The 24,810-nt window shown below is 40.8% G+C and overlaps 1 protein-coding gene across 4 annotated transcripts in view; it reads right to left on the reverse strand.

Annotated features, from left to right (window-relative positions):
- Positions 1-1,992: 1,992 nt before the first annotated feature.
- Positions 1,993-24,810, reverse strand: part of LOC129710249 (KAT8 regulatory NSL complex subunit 1-like) — a 101,118-nt gene continuing 78,300 nt past the window's right edge. For all 4 annotated transcript variants that reach the window (XM_055657121.1, XM_055657120.1, XM_055657122.1 and 1 more), the window contains 9 exons: positions 23,046-23,211; positions 20,355-20,528; positions 19,003-19,146; positions 14,720-14,859; positions 11,052-11,173; positions 10,306-10,372; positions 10,093-10,211; positions 8,755-8,974; positions 1,993-6,513 (listed from right to left, as the gene is read on the reverse strand). In XM_055657121.1, the coding sequence (XP_055513096.1) occupies positions 6,292-6,513; positions 8,755-8,974; positions 10,093-10,211; positions 10,306-10,372; positions 11,052-11,173; positions 14,720-14,859; positions 19,003-19,146; positions 20,355-20,528; positions 23,046-23,211 (1,374 nt within the window). In that variant the 3' untranslated portion in view covers positions 1,993-6,291. The remainder of the gene's footprint in view (positions 6,514-8,754; positions 8,975-10,092; positions 10,212-10,305; positions 10,373-11,051; positions 11,174-14,719; positions 14,860-19,002; positions 19,147-20,354; positions 20,529-23,045; positions 23,212-24,810) is intronic.

A 24,810-nucleotide genomic window follows, 5' to 3' on the forward strand; every position in this document is an offset into this window, starting at 1 on the left:
TTTACAACTTGTATTTTGCAATGAGGAATAAGGCGGCCTGACAGAAGAGTGATTATAATACAGATTAAATAAATTTAAAGATTGAAAGCAGTTCAATCTGAATCCAGTGTACAGAGCCCTAGTGAGACCACACCAGGAGTATTGTGTGCAGTTTTGGTCCCCTAATTTGAGGAAGGACATTCTTGCTATTGAGGGAGTGCAGCGTAGGTTTACAAGGTTAATTCCCGGGATGGCGGGACTGTCATATGCTGAGAGAATGGAGCAGCTGGGCTTGTACACTCTTGAGTTTAGAAGGATGAGAAGATATCTCATTGAAACATATAAGATTGTTAAGGGCTTGGACACGCTAGAGGCAGGAAACATGTTCCCGATGTTGGAGGAGTCCAGAACCAGACGCCACAGTTTAAGAATAAGGAGTAAGCCATATAGAACAGAGACGAGGAAACACTTTTTCTCACGGAGAGTGGTGAGTCTGTGGAAGAGGCAGGTTCTCTGGATGCTTTCAAGTGAGAGCTACATAGGGCTCTTAAAAATAGCGGAGTCAGGGGATATGAGGAGAAGGCAGGAATGGAATACTGATTGGGGATGATCAGCCATGATCACATTGAATGATGGCTCAAAGGGCCAAATGGCCTACTCCTGCACCTATTGTCTAAACCTAAACAAAGGAAACCTAGGCAGAACGAAGCACAACTTGCCAAAGGTGGATGGAAAACCACACTCATGAACACAGCAACACGGAACGGCAAATATTTAAATAGTTTGTCACGTAAACTAACGGGAACTAAGAAGTTAAAGACAGCATTAGATCAAAGGAAAAGGCTTGTAACAATATTGTCGAAAAGAACAGAAAGCCTCAAAACAAAAAACAAACAGAAATCAGAGTGGGTCAGGCAGCACTTGTGGAGATATATGGGGTCCCAACCCGAAATCTTAGGATTGAGGGTGTAGAGGGGAGATGGCAAGTGTAAAAAGGTGACTGGGATGGGTGAGACAGAGGCTGGCGGCTGATAGGTGAAACCAAGTGAAGAGTTAAATGGCAGTCTGTTGGAGCCAGGGGGGGAAGGGAAGAGATTGGGGCTGGAAAATCACGAATGGAGATGAGACTACAGTTGCTGAAATCTTTTAAGAAAATTGATGTGGAACCAGACAAGGTGGAGATGATGGAACTAGTTTGGGGAGGACATAGGAGACCAATTGGGAAAAGGTGTGGTCAGAGTGCAAAGCGCTCTCCAAAGCAGTTACCTGGTCCATGTTTGGTTTTGCTAATGTAGAGGAAGGCCATATTCAGAGCAGCGAATGCAGTAGTCGTGGTTGAGGTGATGCACCAAATCTTTGCCTGACCCAGAGGGACTGCATAGGTCCCTGGATGGTGGCGAAGGTACAGGGGTTGCATATTCTATGGTTGCAGGGGAAAATGCCAGGGGTCAGGGAAAGCAGAAAGGGGAGGAAGAGAAAACATCTGCTGTCTCCCAACTCTACCCCTCTTTTACCTAGCACCATCTGCCCATCATCTCTCTTGCCACCAAGTTCCACCTATCACCTACCAGATCTTGATTCACCCCTTCCCCTCACCTCCTTGCACTGGCCATTTCACCTCTACATTATCGGTCCTCGTGCAGGATCTTATTCCGAAACATCAACTATCCTTCGAACATCACAAAGGTGTGGGAGTAGGCCATTCGGCCCTTCGGATCACAAATGCTGCTTGAACCTGAATTCTTCCAGCAGTTTGTTTTTGCTCTGGATTCCAGCATCTGCAGTCTATTACGTCTCCACAAAGCCTTTGATATGTAACATTTTCAGAATTCTGGTACCTGTGTCAGTATTCCTTTCTCTACGACTTATCAAAGAACACATTAGTTGGTTACTGGAGTTTTATGGATCAGGAAGAATTCTATAACACATTTTCTAAATACTGTAGCTCCTGACTAGTCACAAAAATCACTCGCAATGCATCAACAAGGAATGAACACAACAGCAAATCTAGAAAATCTTTAAACTATTTTTAAAATTTTATTTTTATAAGCACAAGTTGTGCTTAACATTCGGGTTGGTTAAATCATAAAGTAATGCTTTCCTGAATGAAGAAAAACATTCTATACAATGAGGACAATGACAGCCCATACCTCCATACACAGCTTTCAAAAAGAAAATGTACAAAATAGATTTTTTTTTACAAGGGTAAGGACACCACAATCAAAGCAGTCAGCTACAATTTTCATTTAATGAATATAAAAAGATCAAAAAGAAAACTGATTTTGTCTTTACACTTCTCAATGTCCAAAGTGGAAATATACAAAGACAGGCACAAGGCTAACAAAGCTTTCGACACCACATGGAAACAGGTATAATTGAACAATTTTCAGAATGATTGGGTCACAGGGACTGACAAAGAGTGGAACTGGCCCCATCGTATCTGTAGCACAAACACAAAATAATTTATATCTGAAATAGGAATTTAACACCAGGCTTTTTAAACAATTCTGTAACACCGTACGACAGGACAGAGCAGGTGGGAAACCAGGCCAGGCTGACCCACGCAGATGGTCAATCCATCAGCAATAGTGCTATGGTAGACACTAAATGCTGGAGTAACTCAGCAGGCCAGGCAGCATCTCTGGAGAGAAGGAATGGGTGACGTTTCGGGTCGAGACCCTTCTTCAGTCTGAAGAAGGGTCTCGTCTGGAAACGTCACCCAGATGCTGCCTGTCCCACTGAATTACTCCAGCATTTTGTATCTACCTTCGATTTAAACCAGCATTTGCAGTTCTTTCCTACAGCAATCGTGCTATGACTGTGTAGGCTTGAAAACAATGTCTGATGGGAATGAAGATTCAGGTAGGCCCTTGCAGACATGCAGTTCCTCTTCATTTGACAACTAACTGATTTTAACTCTGCTAACATTTACTCTCAATATTTCAACAGGTGTAGATAAACTGCCAAAGGGATTGACCTATCCACTGCTCTTTCAACAGCTGAAAGCAGATTATTGTGAGGAAGTCTGGATTGTGCACCTTCAGAGCATGATTGAAAAGCAACACTACTTCAACACTGGGAAAGTGGCCAGTGGATCTTGCCAATCAAATTTAATACTAGAAAGCTAGAGAACACAAACGCTTCAGAAAACGTGGACTACCTATTCAACTGGAGTGATACAACAAACACAGTGAGAATCATAACTAAGACAACAACTGGTGTAGCAGACACAGGACATTAAGATTTAGCCTGAACTATCCTAATGTAAACCAACACTCGTCGGGTGATTAAGGTGTAATTAATTGGGACAAAAGTTGGGCCATAGATTTAATCCATGCCATGAACATAAAATGGTCTAAATGTAATGCGGTAAATTTTGATTATGCTGATTCTGTTATAAATCTCAGATTCAAGTTCCAAAGCTCTGGGCTGGAAGGCGAATACAATAAAAACAATATGGCTTGTCCTTTCATGCTGTTCCTCAACAAGCTGAAGATCTGGCCAGTTGATAAGATAAATTTGGTTTAGAGTGAATGAGAGAATCTGTTATGCTTTTTACCAAGCTGTTTCCTATGTTCCGCATTCACAGAATGCTAAGTGCTGAGAAAAGAGGAACATTAGTTGAAACCTAAATATAGGTTAATACTGATTTAGAGTCACTGTTCAAATCTACATACCCTATGCTCCCAAAGAGGTAAGGAGGTCAGGTTAATTGATCAATTGTGCATAAAATATACACCCATGTGTTATGCACCACAGCCCCCACCTGCAAAATTATTTAAAATATGTTAGCACGTTCCAGAAAACTAAACAGTAACTGGGTTTTATGGATCCTGTTGCCCAGTGCTGATAAGACCCATTTTTGTTAAGTCTTTTCTTTGGCAAACCACAGATCTTATCAGGTTTCTCTGATATTTACTCTGGCAGATTTGTAAACCCCATCAACCCAACATAAACCCTCCACCTTGCATTAATCTTTTACAGTTTCGACAAAAAAGCTTTGATCGAATGCACATTTAAAAAGTAGTCAGATGTCTGAGCAAATTGGAATGGCCACAATGAGTAAAGGCAAAGCACAAGGATAAACCATGAGATGATGTCTAATTCAGAAGATGCACGATGGAAACAGCTCATTAATGCCATCTCTCCACAACCAGCAACATTCTAGAGTGTTTTCCTTCCCTCCGATCAATTACACCACAACCAGGACAAGAGTAGTTGGGCTCAATGCAACTAACAATCGGTATGTGGACAAAACTACTTTCAGAGTGTTGACTCCCTCTCATCAGGAGACAGTCAGCCTCTCCCTCTCCAAATCATTATGTAATCAGACTACATCAACCTAGATCAATCAAGTCAGAGGGCACCCACACAGTCACTGCACTGAGGTAAGGGAGTTGAATGAATGGCATTTGGTACTACCTGTACAAAGTAGGCTATTCAATCCAATTTTAAATCCCTGGCACAGACTGCAGTCGCATTTGTGGATGGGCTTGAGAATGTGCCTATCCTGAACAGAGCATTGCACTTGTAGCACAGCTTTTAAAGCACAGAGCAGATGGGGAAACAACCTTTACAGAACTGGCATGAAATGCCAGTGAAAATTTCTCTGCACTGTCCCATTTCTTTGTGGAAGCTATTGCCCATCTGTGGTAGATGTTTTGTATGTAAGTAGCTTTACTATTGATTTATATTATTGGCAGCCTTTTGAATGCATGTCACTATTATCAGAAAGTGGAAAAGATCCAAGTAAATCAGAACTTAGATACAAACGCGTAAAATCATTACAGGTTCTCTCCAAGGGCAAGGTGCTGTAGCAATTCTGAAAGGGTTTGAGCATGGAACCCTGCAGGTGTTCCTCTAAACTTCCTCTATTCATCCTGACTATTGATTACCTCAATCAGATCCACAATTGCATATGTGACAAAGATTCAACTCATCAGTGTTAATGCTAATGAAGGTTGAAATGAGATACTGCATAACAATGCATGAAAATGGATACAGCAGGTTACTGTTTTGGTTGGAGATGATGGAAATGCATCCGAATGACCTACCTTCAGGGCTATTTACATTACAGCCTCATTTGGTAGAGGAGCCTTGACTTTTACAACAGATGAATTATCGCTCAATCAACCCTAACATGGATCATGGATATGCAATTAACAATTTTAAAAAAATGTAAACTACTGGAGCTTGCATTCTTGTACTGTAATGCTTCTCAGTTAGTCTGGGTGAGTGCTGAAATAGCTACCCAAGGATTCAGTGTATTAAGCTATATATAGAGAACATTAAGCCTTTAATTATTTCAACAAAGAATCGATTACCAGGACAACTTTTCACTTGCAATTCAGATGAGGATATTGCATCCCTGATGATTAATATACCACGAGAATCACTTTGGAAACACAACATTCATTTCTCTTCACCACGTTCATGGTTCCTGAAAGGGACTGTCGCGTACGTTGATGTTAAAGGAGCTGAAGCAACCACAAGGTTCTGAATGGTTTAAAGAGACAGCTCATTTTACTGAGATGCTATATCCAACATGTTATCTGTAACTGTTTGCCTCTTCATCCCTCTCTTGACCCAAATCATCTCTCATTGGACTTTTGACTCAGCATCCGATGATCCTCTTTTCAACGGCCAACCCCATTCCAAGCATCTGATCACAGGCTATCACTCAATAGTGGCTTGAAATCAAGATTCAGGAAAGAGAAAGGCCCAGCAAGAGTGCAGATGCCCCCGACTCTCCAAAATATCCACAGCTATGCAGCAATCAATTCTTCTTTGAACCCCATCAGCTAAATCAGTGCCCATGACTATTATATTCCAACTCACCAATTGAAGAACAAATTAAAATTAAACCACTATGGGGTGCGATTCAAGTGAACCTTCCGGGTGGAGCTGCTGGCCCAGGTGCACCTAGCTGATGTACACTTCAAAGCTTAAAATAGGAAACAATGTACAGCAAAAACAGTAGCAAACGTGATTATGAAACTGAACTGCTTTTGGACATTGCTGAATGTATATTCTATTGTTGATTTGAAGGATCAATAATCAGTAGCTACGTGGATTTTTTAAAACAACTTTGTTTTGGTTTATTATGGCTTACTAGCCAACGAATCAATCAATCCAGCATTTACCCTAGAATTTAACTCAAACTAACCTGTTAAAATAACTTAGATTGGTGACAGAAAATCTAACTGAAGAAAGTTGTCAAAAATGGATTCTAAATTCACTAAAACTGTGAATTTTGTTTGGGTGATGTTTGAATATCAAACGTCAAGAAAAGTGTATCTGCCACTATTTTTTTTATCTGTGTGTGAGCCGCAGAGATGTAGAATGCCTCTGCGTGTCATCGTGCTGAACTGTGGCCAGTCCACCACTCTCTAACTCCCTGCTTCCTTGGTTACTTCCTCCTGATGATCGGCGACTGTTTCTGGTTTGCCTGTGGACAGTTGCAGCTCGACATTCGCGTTCTGTCCCTGGGTCACATGTTAGTGGGAATGTTCGCTTCTCCCAGGGATGAATAGCCTACAAAAGAAACGAGGTCAGTTATTACTGATAAATCAAAAAATACTCTGCTGATACACAACATCAAGCTTCTGAGAGAGACAAATGCTGGAGTAATTCAGGAGGTCAGGCAGCACCAGGCAGATGCAGAAGGGATCCTTCCAGGGATGCTGCCTGATCCTGTGTTGCTCCAGCATTTTGTCTTTCTTTGGTGAACCAGCATCTGCAATTCTTCATTTCTAAATTCAAAATTGGTATATATAAAGGTTCATGCTACTGAGACACTATGAAAAGCATATTTGCTGTATATAGTTTGCTTTTGAATGGAGCAACAGTCAGTTGTAACCTCTGTATATATATATACATACATATATATATATATATATGTATATACATACATATATGTATATACATGTATATACATACATATATGTATATATATATATATATACATATATATGTATATATATATATATATATATATATTATATGTATATATATATATATACACACACACACACACATATATATATATATATATATATATATATATATACACATACATATATATATATATATATACACACATATATATATATATATATATATATAAACACACACACACACATATATATATATACACACACGTGTGCGTGTGTGTGTATGTATATATATATTAACGATTTAGACGAGGGAATTAAATGTAACATCATTTGCGGATGACACAAAGCTGGGTGGAAATGTGAGCTGCGAGGAGGATGCTATGAGGCTGCATGGAGACTTGGATAGGTTGGGTGTGTGGGCAGATGCATGGCAGATGCGGTACAATATGGATGAATGTGAGGATATCCACTTTGGTGGCAAGAACAGGAAGGCAGATTATTATCTGAACGGTGTCGGATTAGGAAAAGGGAAGGTGCAACGATTCCTGGGTATGCTTGTTCATCAGCCACGGAAGGTAAGCATGCAGGTACAGCAGGCAGTGAAGAAAGCTAATGACCTTCATTGTGAGAGGATTTGAGTTTAGGAGCAAGGAGGCCCTACTGCAGTTGTACAGGGCCCTGGAGATATCACATCTGGAGTATTGTGTGCAGTTTCAGTCTCCTAATGCAAGGAAACATAGAAACATAGAAATTAGGTGCAGGAGTAGGCCATTCGGCCCTTCGAGCCTGCACCGCCATTTAATATGATCATGGCTGATCATCCAACTCAGTATCCCGTACCTGCCTTTTCTCCATACCCTCTGATCCCCTTGGCCATAAGGGCCACATCTAACTCCCTCTTAAATATAGCCAATGAACTGGCCTCAACTACCCGCTGTGGCAGAGAGTTCCAGAGATTCACCACTCTCTGTGTGAAAAAAGTTCTCCTCATCTCGGTTTTAAAGGATTTCCCCCTTATCCTTAAGCTGTGACCCCTTGTCCTGGACTTCCCCAACATCGGAAACAATCTTCCTGCATCTAGCCTGTCCACCCCCTTAAGAAGACATTATTGCTATTGAGGGAGTGCAGCATAGGTTCACCAGGTTAATTCCCGGAATGGCAGGACTGACATATGGTGAAAGAATGGGTCAACTGGGCTTGTATTCACTGGAATTTAAAAGGATGAGAGGCGATCTTATAGAAACATATAATTTTTTTTTAAAGGATTGGACAGGCTAGATGCAGGAAAAATGTTTCCGATGTTAGGGGAACCAGGAGTCAGTTTAAGAATAAGTGGTAGGCCATTTAGGACTGAGATGAGGAAAAACCTTGTTGTGAATCTGTGGAATTCTCTGCCACAGAAGGCAATGGAGGCCAATTCACAGGATATTTTCAAGAGTTAGATTTAGCTATTTGGGCTAAAGGAATCAAGTGATATGGGGGAAAAAGCAGGAACGGGGTACTGATTTTAGATGATCATAGTGAATGGTGGTGCTGGCTCGAAGGGGCGAAAGGCCTACTCCTGCACCTATTTTTCGATGTTTCTAATGCCATTCTGATTTTTGAGCTCTAACCATAACGCCTCAGTGGACTCAATATGTCCTGAGTGTAATGGTGACATTCTCCCCGATTCTAATGCGACTCCTCCACCTCTTTTACCCCTGCAACATACTCATGGACATAGAAACGCTGGATTTTCATTTTTATCTAAATCTGACAATTTTTGAGATTATAAGAATTTGCCACATAAATATGCTGCCCCATTACTGCTTTAATACATTTTTGCGAGTTAGATTTTTAACAAACCAATTTACTCTTGAGTTGACTTGTTTAGCCTCACCTCCTCTTCATAACCAATATCCGGCGTGGAACATCGTGTATCCTCATTTGAACTCTGTCCAACATTTTCTTGCGAAAGGAACGAGTAATGCATGTCTGTATTGACTATTGGTGGATAAGGGCTGCAAGGTGAACCTGAAACGGTTAAATCTCCGAGACTGTGATAACTGACATCAGAAGCAGGCAACGGGGTCAAATTTTCATCTGTTGATTTGTAAGATCTGCAAATTGTAAAAAGGCATAGGAATGATCCGATGGTAGTCTTTAATTATGTGTTTCAGAGAATGAATAGCAGAAATTATTGATTGAAAGATATAGGACTGTCCACTGAGACCACCTGACCATCCAAACTAGCTCTGTTATCCCACTTTCACATCCACTCCTTACACGAGGGGGCAATTTAGACACCAATTAACCTAAAAACCCACACGGCTCTGGAATGTGGGAAGAAACCCGGACACCCGGAGGAAACCCAAGCGGGCACAAGGAGAATTTATCAATTCCAGACAGTGCCCAAGGTCAGGATGAATGCATCGAAGGACTGAAGAACTGGATATACACAAGGATAAGATAATGGGTGATAGGTAATGGCTGTTGCATATTGTGATATTCAGGTAGCCTTACTTAAGATTATGACAGAAATTGCTGGAGAAAGAGTAACAATTTGCAATTTAAGCCCATTGAGAGGTGCACATCTTCCTCACTCAATTTCTCCAAGTCTGCACGCACGTGCATCTGTGTCCGTGTCTGTGTGCATAGGCAGTGGCACAGGGAGAGGGGATAGTCAGACTAGATTACGTTTTCCTTTAAAACTATTGATCAGCTGCTCAGTAGTATTAACCTAGCTAGGAAGTGTCGACAGCTGTAACTCTCTCCCCTAAAAGACCAATGATCTCAGTGAAAGGATCAAACAGACTTAGTTATCAGGCTACTCACATTCTTATATATGCTACTTGAACCACAAATCTTTCACAAGTTACACAATTTTGATGATCAGATTATTTCCCCAAGTTATGTTTCCAAGCCTATGATTCAGCATAGGGTGAGGATACTTACACATAAATTTCTGGCAAAGGACTTTACTAATTTCAACCAGGAACTGAGTGGAGATCAGGCTCCTGCATGGGAAGTTTGTGAGGAATTAGAGTCAACTAGTCTTGTCGGTACATATTGCTTGTCTACTGATGCTCATCTAGGCTGAGTTACAGCTGCAGGCCAAAGGCTGTCAGTTGCTGGGCAAAACATTGCAGAAAATAATCCAATGCCCAGGCACCAAGGCATTTTCTTCACACATAAGCAGCAAAACATGACACCTGCTCTGGCTGGTTCCGATTGGTACCTGCTTCCACGCCTCTGGGCACTAGCTGGGGAGGCCAACCACGTTGTCCACCGGGAACGTTCAAATTCCTCATATTGGGCGTGTCGAGAACTAAAGGCTGCATCAGAAAGATCCTCCATCTAAAAGAGATGCAGTATTTCTATATTAATAAAATTGATATTCACCTTTGTAAACTTGACAATGTTATTTTCTGTCAGTTAGATGCTTTTTTACCTCTTCTTGCTCCTCTGCACAGAGTCTGTGATTTGTTGCATCAGGTTTTAAGTCCATCACACGCCAGCTGGAAGATGAAAATAAAATTGTCACACTTGAAAAAATTCAGGTATTCTGTCTACCACTTCCCATCAGTAAACAAATGGATTAAACACAAACTCTCAGATAATAGAAGGATAGAAGCAGTAATCATTTTGTTAACTTGGCTTCCTCCATCCAATCTCATGGTCTGAAACTGGGTTTCTCAGGCAAACCAGAGAAATGATGGAAAAACAAATACATCTGAAGGAAGAAGGCAGTGGTCAGACCAATACGTCAGAGAAGATCACCCAAGAGATACGAGGACTGTGAGATGAATTGCCATGTGAAAATGATCCGTTATCAATGTAACGAGTGCCGTGCCATATCGTAAATGGGTGGAATGTTCAGTTTACAATGTGATGATACAGATATCCTTTTTGTTTGATAAGGGAGAGATGTCATGGTGACTGATGTCATATTTAAATGTATCACGTGTTACTATGAATCAGAAAGGTCAGAGGACACATATTGCCAGGATGTAAAGGAATGGCGGACAAATAAAACAAAGCGTTTATGTTCAGTGTCCTTCAAGCGGGTTTATGATCAAGGCGAGGATCGGGCAGGAGATGCAGAAAATGACTATTGATCTTGATTTTACAAGACTATCCCTCCCAATGTCACCCAATTCATTGTGTGAACACTTGAAACAAATGCTGAACCTGTACCTCGGTGTTAGGATCTCCTTATACTGAAGTTTCTCCACACGAGTTGTTGCAGCAACGGACATTGGGATCACAATGTTGTTAATATCAAAGGAACTTTCTCCCCTTCGCTTCCTGAGTGCCTGCTACAAAAAGATTAAAGCAGATGATTGCTTTATGCAGATGATCAAGGATGCCCTCAGCCAAATTGGTATACAACAGCTAAATAAATTTAATATGGATACCACTAATATTTGTAATTTTATTCAGTTTTGGAGGACAGAAGAGAAGATTAAATTTACTAATTGACCGATCGAGGAAGATCAGTACTGAGATAACAGATACCATTTTCCTCCCCATATCTTTAAGAGCCCTATCTAGCTCTCTCATGAAAGTATCCAGAGAACCGGCTTCCTCTGCCCTCTGAGGCAGAGAATTCCATTGACTCACAACTGTGTGAAAAAGTGTTTCCTCATCTCCGTTCTAAATGGCTTACTCCTTATTCTTAACTGTGTTCCCAACATCGGGAACGTTACCTGCCTCTAGCGTGTCCAAACCCATAATAACATTATGTTTCAATAAGATCTCCTCTCATCCTTCTAAATTCCAGAGTATACAAGCCCAGCCGCTCCATTCTCTCAGCATATGACAGTCCCGCCACCCCGGGAATTAACCTTGTAAACCAACGCTGCACTCCCTCAACAGCAAGAATGTCCTTCCTCAAATTAGGGGACCAAAACTGCACACAATACTCCAGGTGCTGTCTCACTAAGGCCCTGTACAACTGCAGAAGGATCTCTTTGCTCCTACACTCAACTCCTCTTGTTATGAAGACCAACATGCCATTCGCTTTCTTCACTGCCTGCTGTACCTGCATACTTACTTTCATTGACTGATGAACAAGGACCCCCAGATCCCGTTATACTTCACCTTTCCCCAACTTGACACCATTTGGATAATAATCTGCCTTCCTGTTTTTGCTACCAAATTGGATAACCTCACATTTATCCACATTAAACTGCATCTGCCCACTCACCCAACTTGTTCAAGCCACCCTATATTCTCATAACATCCTCCTCACAGTTCACACTTCCACCCAGCTTTGTGGCATCTGCAAATTTGCTAATGTTACTTTGAATTCCTTCATATAAATCAATGATGTATATTGTAAATAGCTGCAGTCCCAGCACTGAGCCTTGCGGTACCCCACTAGTCACTGCCTGACATTCTGAAAGGGACCCATTAATCCCTACTCTTTGTTTCCTGTCTGCCAACCAATTTTCTATCCATGTCAGCACTCCACCCCCACTACGATGTGCCCTAATTTTGCCCACTAATCTCCTATATGGGACCTTATCAAATGCTTTCCAAAAGTCCAGGTACACTACATCCACTGGCTCTCCCTTGTCCATTTTCCTAGTTACATCCTCAAAAAATTCCAGAAGATTAGTCAAGCATGATTTCCCCTTCGTAAATCCATGATGATTCGGACCGATCCGGTTACTGCTATCCAAATGTGCTGCTATTTCATCTTTTATAATTGACTCCAGTATCTTCCCCACCACCGATGTCAAGCTAAATTCCGTTTTCTCTCTCCCGCCTTTCTTAAAAAGTGGGATAACATTAGCTACCCTCCAATCCACAGGAACTGAGAGCCACTTGGATGCCCTGGGATACAGACCATCAGGCCCTGGGGATTTATCAGCCTTTGGTCCCCATTAGTCTACCCAACACCATTTCCTGCCTAATGTGGATTTCCTTCAGTTCCTCCATCACCCCAGATCCTCTGGCCACTAGTACATCAGGAAGATTGTTTATGTCCTCCTTAATGAAGACGGATCCAAAGTACCTATTCAACACATCTGCCATTTCCTTGTTCCCTATAATAAATTCACCTTTTTCAGTCTTCAAGGGTCCAACTTTGGTCTTAACTTTTTCCTCTTCACATACCTAAAGAAGCTTTTACTATCCTCCTTTATATTCTTGGCTAGATTACCTTTGTACCTCATCTTTTCCCCCCATATTGCCTTTTTAGTTATCTTCTGTTGCTCTTTAAACATTACCTAATGCTCTTGCTTCCCGCTCATCTTTGTTACGTTGTACTTTTTTTCTTTTACTTTCATACTGTCCCTGACTTCCGTTGTCAGACACGGTCACCCTTACTCCCCTTGAAATCTTTCTTCCTCTTTGGAATGAACTGATCCTGCACCTTCTGTATTATTCCCAGCTATCAGCAAACAGTATTGAAGTGAGATAGACCGATTGACCAAATGGTGCTAGCACAGCAACCTGGCTCTCAACATCAGTAAAACCAAGGAACTGATTGTTTCTATGTACTTTGGAAGGCAAAGATGGGGACCCACAATCCAGTCAATATCATGGTGGAAAGGGCAAAAAAGTTCAAGTTCCTGGGTGTGCATATTTCCGAAGATCTTTCCTGGTCCCAGCACACTGATGCAATTATAAAGAAGGCACATCAGCGCCTCTCCTTCCTGAGAAGATTACGGAGAATCGGTATGTCAAGGAGGATTCTCTCGAACTTCTACAGGTGCACAGTAGAGAGCATGCTGACTGGTTGCATTGTAGCCTGGTTCTGGAACTTGAATGTCCAGGAGCGGAAAAGACTGCAGAAAGTTGTGACCACTGCCCAGGCCATCACCGGCTCTGACCTCCCCACCATCGAAGGGATCTATCACAGTCGCTGCCTCAAAAAGGCTGCCAACATCATCAAAGACCCACACCATCCTGGTCACACAATCATTTCACTGTTGCCATCGGGTAGAAGGTACAGGAGTCTGAAATCTGTAACATCCAGGTTCAGGAAAAGCTACTTCCCCACAGCCATCAGGCTATTAAACAAGACATCAAATAAGCTCTGAACAAGAATAGTCTATTATTATTATTGCACTACATCTGTTTATTTATTGTATATATATGGTCTATGGACGCAACAAACTTTTATCTTCCGTTTTGTATTATGTTTACATATTCTGCTGTACTACAGCAAGTAAGAATTTCATTGTCCTATCTGGGACACATGATAATAAAACTCTTGATTCTATTGTCAGGTCAAAATCCATTACAACAGTGTCATTTGAGCAACTTCATTGCTACCGGACAGGTACTGGGAGAACATAATCTCAACAAGTTGCAACGAGGAATAAATGAAAACAAAATCATCCATGATTTTTCACAACAGCAACCTTCTGACTCTGGATACCACACGGAGTTAGACAAATACTGAAAAACACACTTCATATGTTATTCCTACAGTCAAAGTGCCAACAGAACACTTCTCAGTACAGACAAGGTTGGAACTCGAATACCGAAGTTAAGCAAACCCTCTTTGGTCTCTACGAAACCTACTTTCACATCTGCAAATTAATCATAGATCTTGCATTCATACCCAAATGCCCAATGTACAAACAAAGACCACAGTACCAACCCTTGTGATACACCACTGATCAGACTACCAATCAGAAAAACACTCTGCATCACTTTCTGCCTCAGCTAACAAAGCTAGTTTTGGATCCACTTTGCCAGCTATGTCACAAGCCTCGGCATGCTTCACCACCCAACTGGGAAATGTGCCACTCTCAAACCTGACACACAATATCATGAGCACATAATTTCATAAGAACAGATTCTGTTACAATTTTCATTTTATTCAACAATAAAAAAACGCTCCTTACCAAAGTGGACGCCATCGTGTTCGCGTTGGTCATGCTTGATGCAGAGCTCTCTGATGAAGATAACCGTCGCAGCAATGAGCCGTGGGTTGAGGTGTGTGTAGAACCATACGAGCTCCCCATATCTGAAAGGGCCCGTCGAGCTGCAAAAGATATTTGGATCAGACAAAAGCAAAATTTCATAGATGTTGCACATCTGAGGTAAAGTACTGGAAATGCTCAGATGATCAGGAAGCAACAGTAGAAAGAACTTCATCCTTGGAATATCTCAGTAAATCTCTTTCACACCTGCAAAGCCAGGATATCTAGTTATTGAAAGAGATATGGTCGCTCCTCATGCTAGTTTCCTTAAAAAAAGAGAATCCTTATGGATTTGGTAACAGTAAAATGGTGGTTGGGGAGTGTGTGTCCCCGACTGGTGGTTGTCTATGAGTGGAGCCACAAGCAATGGGCAATGTCTTAAATGCTTCTTGTCTTTATTTCCCCATGGAGGACATGGAAGTTAATGAGTTCAGTGAAGAGAAACATTTATATTTCCGAGCATATCAACTTTACAGAGGTGAGGTGTTGGAAATTATGAAACGCATAATGGTGGACGATTCCTCAGAGCCTGGCCTAGTGCATCCTGAGATGTTATACAGAGCAAGGGAAGAAATTGCTGGGGCCCCTGACAGAAATAACTTTGTAACCCATCGGCAAGTTACCAGAGGATTGTAGAAGAGATAATGTTGTGCCTTTGTTTAATAAGAGCTGTTGGGATAAGCAAGGGAACTAAAGGTCAGTAAACCTTGCATTAGTGATGGGAAGGGGTTCTGAGCAAATTTATTTGCATTTGGAAAGACAAAGAATAGTCAGCATGGCTTTACACATGCAAAATCATCTCACCAATTTTAATTTAGTTGTTTTTTAAAGAGATGACAATAAGGACTAATTGAAGGCAAGGCAGTAGATACTGGTGCATTTTGAAAAGTCAACTAGGGATAGGATTTGTACAAAGGGCACTAAGGATCTTGATGACAGATGGACCCAGGAGTTCTTTTCCATAGTTCCCTGTATATGACAAAGGAGTTTGATTATGATAGCAAAAATAGCTGGAGGCATGCTTGCCTTCACATGATAGAAACATAGAAAAATAGGTGCAGGAGTAGGCTATTCGGTCCTTCGAGCCTGCACCGCGATTCAATATGATCATGGCTGATCATCCAACTCGGTATCCTGTACCTGCCTTCTCTCCATACCCCCTGATCCCTTTAACCACAAGGGCCATTAAATATAGCCAATGAACTGGCCTCAACTACCTTCTGTGGCAGAGAATTCCAGAGATTCACCACTCTCTGTGTGAAAAATGTTTTCCTCATCTAGGTCCTAAAAGATTTCCCCCTTATCCTTAAACTGTGACCCCTTGTTCTGGACTTCCCCAACATCGGGAACAATCTTCCTGCATCTAGCCTGGGATGAGGAATAGAATACGAGTTGGGATGCTATGTTAGACCTCGCTTGGAGTATTGTGTGCAGTTTGGATAATCATTATAGGAAGGACGTGATTGCGCCAGAGATAGTACGGAGGTGGTTCACCAACATATTGCCTGTATTGGACGGCTTTAGTTATGGGAGGGATTGGATAGATTGGACTTGTTTTCCCTGGAGACTGAAGGGTGATGGAAATTTAAGATTAGGAGGGTCACAGATAAGGTAGATAATCAAAATATGTTTCCCATGTAGAAGTATCAAAGACAATAGAGCATAGGTTTAAGCTGAGAGGACGAACTTACACAGGGGATCTGAGAAGGGTGTTTTTTAAAAACATGGAGTACGGTTGATATGTCTGGAAGGAGCTTTCAAGAGGTAAGGGAATCCAGACACAATTACAATGTTTAAGAGGAATTCAGACACTTAACCAGGCAAAGCATAGAAGGATATAGTCATAAAATTGGTAAATAGTGCAGACGAGCCTGTGTTTTTTTTTGGCTGTACAGCCTAATGACTTTTCACACTGTGCATGATTAACTTTGCTGTCTCAAACTTGACTATTGCGATGTTGGAGTTGCTTCTATAACACAATAAATCTTGACCTTTGAAATCTTAGCCTGGCCCTATCTAAAACTCTCTACTACTTATTCTAGTAATTGCTTTATTTTATCCCTGTGGATATTTTCTTCCTTTTCACAGCTCATCTTCCCCCATATTACTTTAAAGCCACCAATGTAGCACTATTGTAATCAAAAGTTGTGCTTGGAAGGCTGCAATAAATATTGCAGTGAAATAGATTGTGAAAAAAATATTAACTTTAAAGTCCCAAGTTTATTTTAGCACATGGTTACCACGGACTAATATTTTCAGTAGAGATATTGTCAGCTCAAACAATAGTTAGTAAAGGGACTGAATTACACTCCAACACCCTGCAAAATAATATTGGTCTCTCCAAAGCGCATCCACAAGATTCCATTTCCTCAACAGATTCACCACTTCATGCATTCTTTACACCCATGTTCCATGTGACTGTTTCAGCAGCCAGCATGTTCCAGAAACCCATTATTCTCCTTTGATATATGACTGAATTTTGCTCCATCTTCAGTCCTTGAAATTATACAATGCACCTAGTGCAGTCTGAAAAGGGGTCCTGACCCGAAACATCACCTGGCCATGCTCTCCAGCGATACTACCTGACCTGCTGAGTTACTTCAGCACTTTAGAATGTTTTATCAGCCACCATTGTCATCACATCATTTGCCATTTTTATACCAACGGCGCCATTGTTCAATCACGTAGACTTCAATTTTGACATTTGTCACACAATTGCTACACAATTTAGGGAGGCCAATTAACCTTCAAACTCATACATCTTTGCGATGTGGGAGGAAATCTGAGCACTCAAAGGAACCCACGCAGTCACAGGAAGAACGAGCAGAGCCACACAGTGAGCACCCGAGATAGGGATTGAACGCTGGCGCTGTGAGGCAGCAGCTCCATCAGCTGTGCCACAGTGTCGCTAAGATTAAATATTTGCAATCCTCCAGCATTATGCAAGATAAGCAATCAAGCTAATTTGGAAAATAATGACATATGGACACTGCCTTCACAATGTCCATTCTTACCTTTTTCCAGTTATCCAATGACTTCAAAGCCTTGTAATTATCACATGCATTTTTATGCTAACAATATTCACAACCACCTTCTAATTTGTTAGTGTTCAAGCAGGAACTGCAGATGCTGGAAGATCGAAGGTACAAAAAAATGCTGGAGAAACTCAGCGGGTGCAGCAGCATCTATGGAGCAAAGGAAATAGGCGAAGTTTCGGGCTGATACCCTTCTTCAGGGTTTCGGCCCGAAACGTCGCCTATTTCCTTCGCTCCATAGATGCTGCTGCACCCGCTGAGTTTCTACAGCATTTTTATGTACCTTCTACTTTGCTAGATGGCCTAATGCTTTAGCAATCAAATGCAAATTTTCATTTGGTACCTCACTCCATCGTGAAGAGTGATGCCTCCACAAGAATATACCCATGTGATTTTGAATTAGACATACATTTCTTTACTACCTATTTAGGGAAAACCTTTAGCTTTGCTAAAGAAAAATAGGATCACTGTTCATCCAATGCATTAAAATCAGATTGACACTGTACTTTTATGAAATGAATAGGAGAGAAAAAAAAACATGCTCATTCCATCCTGAATACAAAAACCTTGACACCTGCTAAGTGAACACCAACACATTGCCAAATCCGCAGTCAGTTACAAGCTGTGCCTTTACTGTGAAATGCAAAACATAAGTGGTAACACTTTTACCATCAACCAACCTTATAATTTCTCCAAAAATGCATGATACACAATGATTCCCAAACTTTACTCCAGATGTTAGATAAATGTGAAATGCTAAGAATCGATAGTTATTCATAGCAATATGTTAGCAAGCTTGGCATTGTTCCCTGGACTGTTTGCTGTAATATACACCAGAAGCAGTCCATGACTGGCAAGCTAGAATCAGGGAACAGCCTGGTTACTTTAACACCCAGTCTCAGGATTGATAAGCATCCAAAATCCAACAGAATGGTAACTGATCCCTGCTAGAAGTGCCAGAGTCCCTGCTATAATGGATTATTTAATGTCACTATTCTCTATTAAGGTAGAATGGGAGAGCATGTAAACAATCTGCTTGTGCTGAATCTAGTAACTCAATTTATGTGGAAGGAAGTGGTGGTTGAAACTCATTAAGCCCAAATGTTAATTGTTAACATCTTTTCTTCAACATCATTAGCTTAATATGGCAGATTAAGACCCAGGACTCACCTTCCATTACTTCTGATGAAGAATCACGGTGTCTCCTTTTGTTGAGGAATCTATCTTGTACATTAGCGTTCTCGAACTTGGAGACAGACAGCAAATCATCAAAATGCTGCGTCTTCTCTGTACGATTCTTATTATAGGTATACTCTGCAATGAAGCACACTTTAAGTCAATAGATATTTTCATGCACAGTGTGATGGTTGCTCCATTTGTTAAAATGCTCATAATAATGTCAGGAACTATCATAGTCATCCTAAATCAACTAACTCTAAACTCAATCTTATGGAATGATCTTCACTTTAATCCCACTACGTACCAGCAAGATCCCAAGTTCCAACTCTTAAAAAGCAGGAAACCTTCCCGTAAAATATAAAAATAGACACTGAGTTCACACTTCAAACTCGGAATTTTGTTGTCAGTGTACTGAAACTGAACAAACCTCAGCTGTGAATTAAGGCAAATTTGATAATGTACATTTTAAATTCATGGTTCCGCCAGATCAGAAGGTAAAGTAGCTGACTTGGAATTATTTCATAGGAGAAAACCACCACGGATCTACCTAGGAGTATGTAAAAGAGCAGCACGAATCAATGGGTGGAAATAGGATATGATCTACAGAACCTGAGAGGTAATTAGAGAACAAACTAAATCAATGAGGAACTTTCTCTGCAGTTAATTGAAACTGCAGGACTTCCTTTTTCCCCATGTGAAGAACACAAATGTCTTGGGTAGTTGATACTCAGCAAACAGTTATACTCAGCAACTGAGAGCTCAAATTATAACCAACTGTGTCCCATTTCAAATTTTAGCTTTGCTGTTGTTTTAAAAATGTATATTTCCATGCTGTCAGTAAGCCAGTGCTCACACACCTATTACCCGTGTCTTACATAACAGAGAGTGCAGATGGCCCTTGAGGTCACCTTGCCCAGACCAGCATTTGAAAAAGTAATTTAATATCCTTCTGTTCTTTTCTGAGAAACCTGCATTTTTTGTGTTTCATTTTTCTAATATATCCAATTCCTTTTTGAAAGTTACATTAGAATCTAATTTTGCACAGTGCCTTTCAGAGCACAACTCACTATAAAATATGAAATATCCTCGTGTGATCCATTGTTCTGTTAATATTTCCAATGTATCTCTGCCATTTCATGTTGTTTGGCCACTGGTGGTGTAAAGTACCTGTTACTTCAATACTCCAACTGTTAGAAAGGGGTCCCAAGTGAACTGCTTTACACATTAAAGCCTTAGTATCAGCATTTAAATGAAAAGTGTTTGGTTTGTTGCAATTACACATCTTTGCTTAATTTCTGAAACCAACAAGACATGTCTCAGGTAGCACTGAACCTGATACTTACTAGCTGATGCGAGTATGGAGTTTGTTAGTTTTTGCTGCATTCTCCGGGATGGATCTGACAAACTTGCTACCGAAAAGCCTTTGTGCTTTAGCAAGAGCTTTTTGTTCTTATCCAGTGATTTATTCTGTGAATAACCTTTCAGAACTGGTTGCAAGTGCATGTTCAGTGGGATATCTGAGGAGAGAGCAAGACAAAATACATTCACATCCTTCCAATCAAAGATCCTATAGTGGAGCAAGATAGTCCACTCGACGATAAAGCTGCATGGGTAATCTTTAGCGCCATTTCTGTAACCGGCTTCCTTCTCCGCACCAAAGATCCTACAGCGGAGCAAATATATTAGTGCGGAGACAGAAGCTGGTTACGGAAACATCCTCGTAAAAATCTTCTCCTCAAGACCATTTTCTTTCTGCCTCTCAATAAAAAGCAAAAAGATGCATATGTTCCTTCCACAGCGTATGGGGAGTCTGGCCCGGATCAGCACGGCTGGGATGGCAGTGGAACGTTGCGGGGAAGTTTGCAATGTATTTTTATGTAATGTTGTTCCTTGTCTAGGCCTTGAGTCCGAAATAAATCATTATATATAAAAATCTGGACAAATATATATGTGTGTGTGTGTGTGTGATATGATTATTACATTTATATCGCAGTCTTTCCTACACAATCTAATCGGTTGTATGGTCGCTGAATAAAATGATCCTTAAGTTATACATCATTTGTTAATCTTGCTCAAAACAAATTTTATTTTCTTAAATACTTCATTTAGATAACCCCACCATTACAGACAGATCTCATTCCACTCTCTGGCTATTGGGAAGACCAGACCCATTTTATTGTTGAAAAACAATTCCATAGACACAAAAAAACATTAAGGAACATTCTAAGAGTAGAGCAACTGGAATCTTCATATTGCTATTATTTTACCAAATACCGCAGTTGTGAACAGTGTGATTAGATGAATTACAGAATGCAAGTTTAATACAAAAATCAACTCAAACACAGCAGATGAGGCATTTAAAAGTAACTTTAAAAAAAAAAACATTAAAAGAGAAAATTAACAGAATTATAATTTATTAACATACTGATCATTAACAAAAAATAACAGAATTATGAATTATGAATCCAACCCTATATCACACACACACACACAAACTGTTCCCCCGCAACACTGATTACTCTGCGAGAGGGATAACCAAAGTCGGGTCGAATTTACTGAAACGGCCGAAGAAATGGCAGACGTTCCGGTTGCGTACTACATGTTAGCCCATTGGATTTAGTAGGAGTTGACTATACGATCTTTGCTTCCAATTCTCAGTCTGCTCAGTTCTCCTTGGTTCTGCAATGATCTGCCTTGCCAGCAGGTGGGAGTATCAGATAGTGATAGCTTATCTCTGCACAATCTAGTTTCTACAAAGATTTTAACTGGAAAATGCACTTCTTTACCTGCATTATTTACTGAGGATCTATGCAGTAATGGACCTTTTGTAACTAGTCACTCTGCAGTTGGAACACATTATGAGAAACTCCCACTTGAAAGCATTCACATTAAGACTAAGCAAGATAGACCCAAAATAGCTGGAGTAACTCAGTGGGACAGGCAGCATCTCTGGAGTGAAGGAATGGGTCCCATTCCTTCTCTAGAGATGCTGCCTGTCCTGCTGAGTTACTCCAGCTTTTTGTGCCTATCTTTGGAACCAGCAGTTCATTCTTACACATTAAGATTAAGCAAACCAGCATGCCAGAAATGCAACATGCCAACTTAAATTGTGAGCCATCTCCAATTGTATCTTAAAATAGATAAAGATGTGGATGGAGAAAACACTAGAAACATTAGTGGAGCCGATTCATGAGATGCTCGGTTAGATTTGATCAAAAATGTGAAATACACAATGTGCAAAAGTTTAAAAAAATCTTTATTGTAGTCTAATGCACTTAGATTACGAATGTTTCACCTGTCCTCTCTTCCCAATGCAAAACATCACCTATCCATGTTTTCCAGGGATGCTGCCTGATCCGCAGAGATACACCAACATGTTTTTTTTTTGTAAATCAACATCTCCAGATCCTTGTTTCTACAAGAAACTTTATGGCATGCACACAGGTTGAAATTCACATGACAGGTTACTGCATTTGAGTTTGCTCCAAGTAGAGAAGAGAATGAGAATCTGTGAGAACCTGGTGGTATGCTTGGTTAGATACAGGCCAGACACACAGGACCCTACCCCAGCAATTTATTTACTGCTTTAGTCAAGGATAAGAGGATGGACATGGGGAAACATGCATTGTTATACATACTAGGCAATTGGCAGAAGACAGGAATATGAGAGCAAACTGTTATCTATGTTATGCAATAAACATAGGTACAGTGTATAACTGCATCACAAATTAGAATTTGGACAGTGCAATCTGAAAACAACCTTAAGACAGCAAAAGACACCAAGGATTCGAACTGGTATAGAAAAAGCAACTTAAAATAAGCTGGCAATGACATGGTTTGCAACTGGACAGCTAACAAACATAAATGTCCATAAACTGGAACACAAAAGGAAACTTGCATTATTACTATACAGCTGGTAAAGATGCTATGGAATTAAATCACTAACAGAAACCTATACCAACAATAAACATACCACAGTAAAGTAGCACATCCGCAACAATCACATAAGCTGTTGTAGTTTTCAAAGAACTTACCATCACAGAATGACAGGACTGGGTGTAGACAAGCATCTAACAATGCAAGTCGCTCTGACATGGGCATGTTGTACTGATCCTCGCGTGCCTCGGGGTTCTTGGAGCTACACATGATACACGATGTTGTGACATTACAGTTACATTTCACAATAAGAGGGTGCTGGTTCTGCAAAAAAAAGGTAAAAAACAATGATGAATGACGGCAAATACAGGAAACCCTTGTTAAGGGGAGTGGGAGCTGTGATGTTAGAAAATGGTCCAAATCATGATTTTCAGTATCGCAAAGCCACTTATTCGGTGCACATGTCAGGAAACACAAGCAGAAAAAAATAAATTTGGTTGACTTGGGCGACAATGTGAGCCACAACAATAGCTGCGCTAACCAGATCGCGTGATGGGTGAAGGGCTCGCTGGTGCACCTTCTGAGTTGGGGCCGAGCCGAGGTGGCTCCACGACAGGTCCGTCCACGACAACCGAAATCCGTTCGAATGTAGTCCGTTAATACGAGGGTTTACTGTATTTATTTGTTGCATTTTTACATTAGATTCAGATTCAGATTCAATTTTTAATTGTCATTGTCAGTGTACAGTACAGAGACAACGAAATTACATTAACATGTAAAACTGCAGCAAGTAAGGATTTAATTGTTCTGTTCTCGATGCATATGATTTTTAGGCACACTTGACTATACTTCAATCAGATTGGCCTTTTGTTTTTAACAAATGTTTCCATTAATCTCCTTCCTATTGCATTTTGCTCTATAGAACAGTCACAGTAGACCTACCGCTTTACCTATTCTAATCGAGCTTACTATTTTTTGAATCTTTAAATTAATTTAAAATCAACATGACTGGTTCTCACCCGCTTCCCAAATCTAACAGTTAACAGTTGTTTTGATTAAACACTGCACACACACACACACATCCAACTATCACAGCATACTTGAAACATGTCGGCCACAGACAATGCAGCTATTATGTCAATGGGACGTTTTTGAATTCTCTCATCAGTCCAACTCCCTTGCTTTTTTTGTTCCACAGACAAATAATTTTAGAGAGATTGAGTCCTGTTTGTGCTGTCCGTTCCCAATTGCCTTCGAGGTGGTCTGCTGCATTCTTCAACTGCTGCATTCTTTTGGTGAAGCTACTTCCAATGCTGTTGGACTAAGAATTCCAGGATTTGGATTCAAGTCACAATCAAGTACCACCAATGTATTGTTTAAGAAGGAACTGCAGATGCTGGAAAATCAAAGGTAGACAAAAGTGCTGACGAGACTCAGCGGGTGCGGCAGCACCTTTGGAGCGAAGGAAATAGGCAACTTTTTGGGCCGAAACCCTTCTTCAGACTGGGTTTCTTCAGTCTGAAGAAAGGTTTCGGCCTGAAAAGTTGCCTATTTCCTTTGTTCCACAGATGCTGCCGCACCCGCTGAGTTTCTCCAGCACTTTTGTCTTCCACCAATATATTTCCAGGTTTGGATAGTGCATAACCTGAAGATAAATGTCAACGTGGTGCTGTCATTCACGTGCAGCCCTCTTTCTTTCTGATACCACAGAATTCAGAAGTGCTCTCAGAGTAACCTTAGAAAACAGTTGCAGTACACTCTATGGATTGTCGCCACTGTGCATGTGGGTAAGGGTGGGAATTGGTTTGTCCTGGATTGTACCGAGAATCTTGAAAGTTGTTGGAGCTTTACCCATTAGGACAAGTGCAAAAAATGCCATCACACCCCTGACTTGTGTCATGCAGAAGGTGGAAAGATACTGGG

The sequence above is a fragment of the Leucoraja erinacea genome, chromosome 27, assembly GCF_028641065.1.
Source record: "Leucoraja erinacea ecotype New England chromosome 27, Leri_hhj_1, whole genome shotgun sequence".
Classification (NCBI taxonomy): Eukaryota; Metazoa; Chordata; class Chondrichthyes; order Rajiformes; family Rajidae; genus Leucoraja; species Leucoraja erinaceus.